Source organism: Leucoraja erinacea, unplaced genomic scaffold (assembly GCF_028641065.1).
Source record: "Leucoraja erinacea ecotype New England unplaced genomic scaffold, Leri_hhj_1 Leri_51C, whole genome shotgun sequence".
Lineage (NCBI taxonomy): Eukaryota > Metazoa > Chordata > Chondrichthyes > Rajiformes > Rajidae > Leucoraja > Leucoraja erinaceus.
Window position 1 is genome coordinate 140,549 of NW_026576421.1, and position 10,112 is coordinate 150,660.

The following is a 10,112-nucleotide window of genomic DNA, read 5'->3' on the forward strand; positions in this document are numbered from 1 at the left end:
ACACAGGTGGATACTCACACACACAGACAAACACACAGACACACACACATATATACACTCACACACCCACACACACACCCACACACATATATACACACACACACACACACACACACACACACATACACACACACACACACACACATACATACACACACACACACACACATACACACAGAGACACACACACACTCACACACATATATACACACACACAAACACACAGACATATATATACACACACACACATATAACCATATAACAATTACACAGCACGGAAACAGGCCATTTCGACCCTTCTAGTCCGTGCAAATGTATATGTATATATATACACACACACACACACACACATATATACACAAACACACACATATATATACACACCCACACACACACACACACATATATATACACACACACGCACATACACACACACATATATACACACACACACACACATATACACACACACACACACACACACACACACACACACACACACATATATATACACACACACACAGCGCTGCTCTCAGTTCCATGTCCGTGGCATGTTTCTGCTTTGAGTCAGGAGCTGGACAAACAGGAATTATTTTAGTGTCTGTTCCACGAGGCCTTGGGTCGGGTCGGCCGGGCTGTGATTTATGTCACAATGCTTTCCTTTCAACAAAGGCCCGGGAGCAGAAAGCAACTCAAAAATTCATAATGGGTGGAATCGGGAGGGGGGGAGGGGGCAGGGGAGAGAGAGGGGGGATGGGGGAGGGAAAGGTGGTGGAGAGATACACAGCAATAGAGGGAGAAAGATAAATTAGAGGGGAGAGAGAGAGAGGGAGAGGGGTGTGGGAGAGGGAGGGAGAGAAGGGAGAAGCGGGGAGGAGAAGGGAGAGGGGGAGGAGAGGGAGAGAAGCGGGGAGGAGAAGGGAGAGGGGAGAGAGAGAGAGAGAAGGGGAAGAGAGAGGGGGAGAGGGGGAGAGAGGCAGGAGAGAGAAGGGAGAGGGGAGGAGAGGGAGAGAAGCGGGGAGGAGAAGGAGAGGGAGGAGAAAGGAGTGGAGAGGGTGAGAGTAAGTAAGTAATATTTATATAGCACTTTTAAACAAAATCACTTTGAACCAAAGTGCTTTACAGAGATTGATTAAACTAATTGAATAGATTAAATGTCAATAAATCCATCTAAAATAAAAAAAGAAAAAGAGAGGGGAGAAGTGGAAGAGCAGGGAGGGGGAGAAAGAGAGAGATGGATTCAAGTGGATAATTTGGAGAGGGAGACTGCAAAGACGTGCAGGTTTGTCGGTTAATTGGCTCCTGTTAAATGGTGTGTGTAGGATAGTGTGCGGGGCAGCATGGGCTCGGTGGGCTGAAGGGCCTGTTTTCACGCTGTATCTCTGTAAAGTCCAGAGGATGCTTTCTCAGCCGCCTACAATACTCCCCGTACACTCATGGCCGCGCGGCCCAAACGCAGCTGAAACTCCACGGGCAGGTTTGCCGCCCAAGGTACTGAACAATGATGAGACAGAGTCCAGGAATGAAATATCTAAGAAGGAACTGCAGATGCTGGAAAAATCGAAGGTCGACAAAATTGCTGGAGAAACTCAGCGGGTGAGGCAGCATCTTTGGAGCGAAGGGGAAATCTTTTAGGACCGAGATGAGAAAATCATTTTTTACACAGAGAGTGGTGAATCTGTGGAATTCTCTGCCACAGAAGGTAGTTGAGGCCACACAGTTCATTGGCTATATTTAAGAGGGAGTTAGATGTGGCCCTTGTGGCTAAAGGGATCAGGGGGTATGGAGAGAAGGCAGGGATGGGATACTGAGTTGGATGATCAGCCATGACCATATTGAATGGCGAATGGTGCAGGCTGGAAGGGCCGAATGGCCTCTGCTCCTGCACCTATTTTCTATGTTTCTATAAGAAAGGCTCAGGTATTTCAATACAGCGATCAGCAGTTCAATACATCCATACTTGATTATCATTCCACATATTCCTTCAAACAAACTTGCCGTACATTCATCCATCCAAACAAACCAAGTATCTTGGCATCAAATTGCAGAATGATCTGCGTTGGAATGGCCAGGCTCATCATGCAACGGTGAAAGCAACAGGGGTCCTAAACTTTCTGAGGCACAACTTTCATCATTGTGTCAAGGAGAAGCTATACTTCACCCTGGTTAGACCTCATTTGGACTCCGCAGTTGCAGCATGGGACCCATACACAAATACAAAACATTTCTTCCATCGAACGTGTCCAAAGACAGACAGACAGGCAGCTCGATTTGTTACTAACACCTATGAGAGAGAAGCGAGTGTCACCAAACTTCTGAATTCTCTGGTCGGGGTGGAAGGAAACCTCTCCAAGACACACACACACACACGTGAAGCTCACCGTTTGACCTTAACGTTTTTACAAAATGTTAAATGGTCAGCTCGACATAGACTACAAGACCTACACCAAACCCAAACCAATTAGGAGCAGACGAGGGTATTCGATCCAATTTGTGATCCCAGCTACAAAGACAGATGTGTACAGCAATTTGTTCTTCCCCCGCACACACAATTAAAGCATGGAATAATCGCCACCCAACTATCGTTACCCAACCAGATGCAACTACATCTTTCTTCCCAATAACCCTTTCTGGCTTAAGCCCTCCCTTCACCACCTCCACAGTTTAAATTCCATTTGGAATATGTTGGAGAACCAAGAAACCAAGCTTGAAGAATGCAGAGATGAAATGTATCGGGAGGGCACAGTAATACTGGTGGTGGAACTGGGAAGTGGAGGGGGATGGAGAGGGAAAGCAAGGGTTAGATGAAGCTAGTGAAGTCAATGTTCGTACCGCTGTGGTGGTGAAGATCGGGTGGGTGAGGGTCAGCCTCGCTACATGGTGGGGGGAGGGGGGGTTAATCACCGCTGCTGGGGGGCAGGGTTGGTCGGGCACAAGTTGCCCCTGAAACTCTGCGACTCTAATTGAAAACGAGCTGGTGATGAAATAATCATGGATCACACCAGCTAATGGAAATGTACATTTTAGTTATTTATAATCCCACTTTCAGGAATGTTCATTCCCTGTAATTCATGTCAGCGTGTATCCTGGTTAGTGTGTTCTGCTGTTGGAGGCAGGGGGGAGTAGGGGGGATGGGGGAGGTATCGCAGGCTGAGGGGTGTCCTTATTGTCGAGGTCATGGAAAAAGTGAACACTCAATGTTTTTTTTCCAGGGTAGAGGATTCTAAAGCTAGAGGGCGCAGCCTTGAGTTGAGAGGGGAGAGATTTACAGAACAATGAACAGTACAGGCCCTTCAGCCCACAATGTATGTGCCAAGTTAGACACAAACAGATTCAAGATTCAAGAGAGTTTATTGTCATGTGTCCCTGATAGGACAATGAAATTCTTGCATTGCTTCAGCACAACAGAACATAGTAGGCATGAATACAGAACAGATCAGTGTGTCCATACACCATGATTTCATGCCATTTCAAAGCAAAAGGATTTGAGTATAGGAGCAGGGAGGTTCTACTGCAGTTGTACAGGGTCTTGGTGAGACCACACCTGGAGTATTGCGTACAGTTTTGGTCTCCTAATCTGAGGAAAGACATTCTTGCCATAGAGGATTTGAGTCTAGGAGCAGGGAGGTTCTACTGCAGTTGTACAGGGTCTTGGTGAGACCACACCTGGAGTATTGCGTACAGTTTTGGTCTCCTAATCTGAGGAAAGACATTCTTGCCATAGGGGGAGTACAGAGAAGGTTCACCAGACTGATTCCTGGGATGTCAGGACTTTCATATGAAGAAAGACTGGATAGACTCGGCTTGTACTCGTTAGAATTTAGAAGATTGAGGGGGGATCTTATAGAAACGTTATAAAATTCTTAAGGGGTTGGACAGGCTAGATGCAGGAAGATTCTTCCCGATGTTGGGGAAGTCCAGGACAAGGGGTCACACAGTTTAAGGATAAGGGGGAAGTCTTTTAGGACCGAGATGAGAAAAAAAATTTTCACACAGAGAGTGGTGAATCTGTGGAATTCTCTGCCATAGAAAGTAGTTGAGGCCACACAGTTCATTGGCTATATTTAAGAGGGTTATATGTGGCCCTTGTGGCTAAAGGGATCAGGGGGTATGGAGAGAAGGCAGGTACAGGATACTTTGTTGGATGATCAGCCATGATCATATTGAATGGCGGATGCTTTCGAAGAGGCCGAGAGCTCTATAGGGCACTATAAAGTTAGCGGTTTCTATTCATGGGATATGGGGAGACAGGCACACATGAATAAATAAACTGATTGTGGCATGATCAGCCATAATGGGCTATTGAATGTTCAGTGTTTGGCTCGAGCCAGGTTTAATGGCCTGACTGTTGCAAGAAGTTGTCTGCAGATGCTGAAAATCGAAGGTAGACAAAAAACCAACCAAACTCAGCGGGTGCTGACTCTACAAAGTTCAGCCCAAGGAAATATCAACGTTTCAGGTCGAGACCTTTCTTCAGACTGATCCAAAACGTCACCCATTCCTTCCCTCCAGAGATGCTGCCTGTCCCGCTGAGTTACTCCAGCATTTTGTGTCTATCTTCGGTTTAAACAAAGCATCTGCAGTTCCTTTCTACACTTGATGCCAAGTTCAACTGATCTCATCTGTCGGAGTGTGATCCATATCCCTGTACACCCTGCACTTCCTTGTTTCATTCTGAAAGCTTCTGAAAATCCCCTGATTGGGGATGATCAGCCATGATCACATTGAATGGCGGTGGTGGCTGGAAGGGCCAAATGGCCTCTACTCCTGCACCTGTTGTCTATTGAAAGACTTCACCCCAACCAATATCACCTCACCCCTGACTCTACTGAAAGACTTCACCCCAACCAATATCACCTCACCCCTGACTCTACAAAGGCTTCACCCCAACCAATATCTCCTTACCCCTGACTCTACAAAGACTTCACCCCAACCAATATCTCCTCACCCCTGACTCTACAAAGACTTCACCCCAACCAATATCTCCTCACCCCTGACTCTACTGAAAGACCTCACCAAACCCAACACCTCTCCTCACCGGACCCCATCCCACACTCCCCGCCCCTGACCACCTCCCAGACAGTCCCCTCCCCAGCTCCACCGCCCCCAGAGATGCTGAGTGCCACTGGGAAGCCAGCCAGTGATATGTTGAGAGGAGTTACACCTCAGTGGCCGTGCCAATGTAATAAGTGGGCTGACAGTGATGTATGTGTGCTGGGGAGGGGAGGGGGGGGTGAGTGTTTAGGACAACCGGTTGGAATCTGTTCCTGGAGCTTGGTCAGTGATGGATTCACTGTCCTTTTGCCATTGTCCTGCTATTGAATTCCCCCCCACACCCCCCCTCTCTGACAAGAGGCGATGAATCTCCCAGATTGCTACTGGGCGCCTTAGAGACTGGGTACACTTGACCTGACTGCCCCCCACCATTCTCCCAAGGCCCAGTTATTAAGCAGGAGTTGGACAGTCTTCTCCAGAACAAGGCTCAGCATGAGAGGACGGGGCCGGCCTTGTTTACACAGATGAGGTTATGCACATTTCATATAAAGTTTGTCTCAGTGGGGCATTGCTCCCGCCAGGTTTATGAGCCCAACTCGTGGAAAAGGTCCCAGTGTTCCCACACACACACACACACACACACACACACACGGGCCAGGCAGGGAGGGGGTTAGCAACCAGCATTGTTCAGCCCCTCTCTCTCACGGTAACTACTCTCAGGTGTCAATATTTAAACTCCTATTCTCTTTGGAAATGAATGTTTTTTCAGCCGATGGATTTACGTCCAAGTTCTGGTTTTGACAGCACTGCGTGGGGGGGGGGGGGGGGGGAGTGGGGGGCTATATTGGTCGCCGTGGTTACCCGGCGGAGTTGAACTCGGTCATTCCGGGTCGAGGCTAAAACCTGGGAATGGGAATCGCTGCCGGAGGCTCGGAACGGCGGCAGGAGCCAATAGACAATAGACAACAGGTGCAGGAGGAGAGGCCATTCGGCCCTTCGAGCCAGCTCCGCCATTCAATGTGATCATGGCTTTGGTGGGAAAAACAGGAAAGTAGACTATTATCTAAATGGTGGCCGATTAGGAAAAAGGGAGATGCAACGAGACCTGGGTGTCATGGTACACCAGTCATTGAAGGTAGGCATGCAGGTGCAGCAGGCAGTGAATAAAGCAAATGGTATGTTAGCATTCATAGCAAAAGGATTTGAGTATAGGAGCAGGGAGGTTCTACTGTGCAGTTGTACAGGGTCTTGGTGAGACCACACCTGGAGTATTGTGTACAGTTTTGGTCTCCTAATCTGAGGAAAGACATTCTTGCCATAGAGGGAGTACAGAGAAGGTTCACCAGACTGATTCCTGGGATGGCAGGACTTTCATATGAAGAAAGACTGGATAGACTCGGCTTGTACTCGCTAGAATTTAGAAGATTGAGGGGGGATCTTATAGAAACTTACAAAATTCTTAAGGGGTTGGACAGGCTAGATGCAGGAAGGTTGGTCCCGATGTTGGGGAAGTCCAGAACAAGGGCTCACAGTTTAAGGATAAGGGGGAAGTCTTTTAGGACTGAGATGAGATGAGAAAAACATTTTTCACACAGAGAGCGGTAAATCTCTGCAATTCTCTGCCACAGAAGGTAGTTGAGGCCAGTTCATCGGCTATATTTAAGAGGGAGTTAGATGTAGCCCTTGTGGCTAAAGGGATCAGGGGGTATGGAGAGAAGGCAGGGATGGGATACTGAGTTGGATGATCAGCCATGATCATATTGAATGGCGAATGGTGCAGGCTCGAAGGGCTGAATGGCCTCTACTCCTGCACCTGTTGTCTATGTTTCTATGGCTGATCATCCCCAATCAGTACCCCGTTCCGGCTATTTCCCCCATATCCCTTTGGTGTTTTTTTTTTAAAAGCGGAGATTGATAGATTCTTGGTTAATAACAGTGTCTGTGGTTCTGGGGAGAGAAGGCAGGAGAATGGGATTGAGAGGGAAAGATAGGTCAGCCATGACTGAGTGGCGGAGTAGACTAGATGGGCCGAATGGCCTAATATCTGCTGCGAGTACTTGTGAAAACCTCTCTTTGTCCTTCAGCCTCTAACCTGGTGGAGTTTGCGGGGATGTGACATGTGTGTGGTCCTCAGTCTGGGCGACCCACGTCAAAGGCAGCGATGTCTCTCTCAGAGCACCATCTATAATCATCGCAAACCTTGTATTTATAAACCCACTGTGTGGGACGGGGAATCCCTGTAAGGGGCAGAGATCAGAGATCCAGCTCCAGCCCTGGTGTGTACTTGCTGTGGTTTCATTGTCTGGACATTGCCTCAGGGCTGCAAGGGTGAGGAGAGGAGGGGGGGGGGGGGGTTGAGGGAGGGGCAGGGTTAACAGCCTGGGGGTGGGGTAATGGGCTGGGGGAAAAAGTAAGTCTGGGGGCGGGGGTGGGGGGGGGAGTAACGGGCAAGGGAGTGAGAGTGGAGGGGGGAGAGAGTGGGGGGGAGAGAGGGGGGGGGAGACCGTAAGGGGGGAGAGAGAAGGGAGGGGAATAGGGGGGGAGAGAGTAGGGGGGAGAGAGTGGGGGGGGAAGTAAGGGGGAGAGAGTGGGGGGGAGGGAGGGGGGGGAGTAGGGGGGAGAGAGTGGGGGGGGGGAGAGAGTAAGGGGGGGGAGAGAAGGTGGGGGAGAGAGTTGGGGGGAGAGAGTAGGGGGGGATAGAAGGGGGGGGAGAGAGTAGGGGGGGGAGAGAAAGGGTAAGGGAGAGTGGGGAGGGACGAGGGGGGGGGGGGGGGGGGGGAGTAAGGGGGGAGAGAAGGGGGAGGGTGAGAGAGTAGGGGGGAGAGATAGAGGGGAGTAAGGGAGGAGAGAGGGGGAGGGGGGGAGAGAGAGGGGGGGGGAGATAGAGGGGAGAGAAGGGAGGAGAGAGGGGGAGGGAGAGAGAGGTAGGGGGGAGATAGAGGGGGGAAGGGGGGGAGAAAGAGGGGGGGGAGGGGGGAGAAAAGAGGGGGGAAGGGGGGGAGAGAGGGGGGGGAAGGGGGGAGAAAGAAGGGGGAGGGAGGAGAGAGTTTTTTGTCTCTCTAAGTAGAATCTACAGATGTTGTTACCTTGCTACAGGAATACACAATCAGACCACATCCAGTAATTTCCCTTCTAAACTGCTTGCCGTGTGGACTGCCTGGATTGGAGCAGTTTAGGAATCCATTGAGAGTCTGGTCATCGGTTACCTCGTTTCTTCCTTCTCCCCTTCCTCACTTACTCCGTACCATCCTCCCTCCCTCCATTTCTTCCCCCCCTCTTCCTTCACCCACCCGTTTCCCCAACACCCTCTCCCTTCCTGCCTACCCCCGACTCCCAGGCAAACTAAGAGGAGCACAAGGACTACTAGAGGTGAGCCTGTCGGGCTGCAATGAATTAAAATGACAGGCTAGCCCATGGAGACCAGCTGAAGGAGATGAGCAAGTGAAGGCTTGGCTAATTAAATCAATCAGTAGCCTGGCAGTGCCTGGCGTTAGGATGGCAGATGGCTGGCACACCTGTGTGGGCATGCTGTCTGGACTCTCAGGTTGTCTCCCTAGCGAGGTACACATGCTGGAAGATGAAGTCAGAGGTAGGCAAAAGTGCTGGAGGAACTCAGCGGGTGCGGCAGCATCTATGGAGCGAAGGAAATAGGCAACGTTTCGGGATGAAACCCAAAGGAAATAGGCAACGTTTCGGGTCGAAACCCAAAGGGTTTCGGCCCGAAACGTTGCCTATTTCCTTCGCTCCATAGATGCTGCCTCACCCGCTGAGTTTCTCCAGCACTTTTGTCTACCTTCGATTTTCCAGCATATATAATCATATAACCATATACCAATTACAGCACGGAAACAGGCCATCTCGGCCCTTCTAGTCCGTGCCGAACACTTACTCTCCCCTAGTCCCATCTACCTGCACTCAGACCATAACCCTCCATTCCTTTCCCGTCCATATAACTATCCAATTTATTTTTAAATGATAAAATCGAACCTGCCTCCACCACCTCCACTGGAAGCTCATTCCACACAGCCACCACTCTTTGAGTAAAGAAGTTCCCCCTCATGTTACCCCTAAACTTCTGTCCCTTAATTCTCAAGTCATGTCCTCTTTTTTGAATCTTCCCTACTCTCAATGGAAAAAGCTTATCCACGTCAACTCTGTCTATTCCTCTCATCATTTTAAAGACCTCTATCAAGTCCCCCCTTAACCTTCTGTGCTCCAAAGAATAAAGACCTAACTTGTTCAACCTTTCTCTGTAACTTAGTTGCTGAAACCCAGGCAACATTCTAGTAAATCTCCTCTGTACTCTCTCTATTTTGTTGACATCCTCCCAGCATCTGCAGTTCCATCTTGAACATTTCTGCTGAAGGACTGTGTGCATTAGATTTCCATCTGCAGTTCCCAAGCCACTGAGGAGTGTTTCTCCCGACGCCGGAGTTCCATCTACCCGGCAAGAGGGCCTGAAAACATCGGACTGGCTGCGGAGGCCACAAATAGGCCCCGACTGATGCCTTTCCCCACAGTGGAACATTTTGATTCTGTTGTGTGGGGGGGGGGGGGTTGAACTCTATAATGTGCTGTGTCATTTTTCTTTAAAAAAAATTTCTATGGATGTATGGAAACTTAATTATTTCTTTTATGTAAAGCACTTTGGTTTCAACGCGAGTTGATTTAAACGTGCTATGTTAATAAAATGTACTTACATATCACTCTTGACCCTTGTTACTATTACAGGTCACGGCCTGTGCCTTCAAGGCTCCATTCCTCCGCTCTGTCCACCTAAACATACCTGATCTCCTGGTTGCCAAACACTTTAACTCCCCTTCCCATTCCCACACTGACCTCTCTGTCCTGGGCCTCCTCCATGGCCAGAGTGAGGCCCAGAGCAAATTGGAGGGACAACGCCTCGTATTTAGCTTGGGCAGCTAGCATGAACATTGACTCCTCTAACTTCCAAGTAGCCCTTGCTTTCCCTCTCTCTCCATCCCTCTCCCTTCCCAGTTCTCCCACCAGTCTGACTGTCTCCGACTATATTTTATCTCTGTTTTGCTTTGTTGTTCCCTACTCCCAGCTAACAACGATCTATTCGTCATTTCTTTGATCTCCATCCCCCACCTCTC

General features: G+C 49.3%; 1 protein-coding gene across 1 annotated transcript in view; it reads left to right on the forward strand.

The window, feature by feature from the left end:
- The window catches only part of LOC129693996 (ephrin-B1-like), a 43,226-nt gene extending 33,451 nt beyond the window's left edge, over positions 1 to 9,775 (forward strand). Inside the window, 1 exon segment of the mRNA XM_055630718.1 lies at positions 9,727 to 9,775. Within this exon segment, the coding sequence (XP_055486693.1) occupies positions 9,727 to 9,775 (49 nt within the window).
- Positions 9,776 to 10,112: the final 337 nt, after the last annotated feature.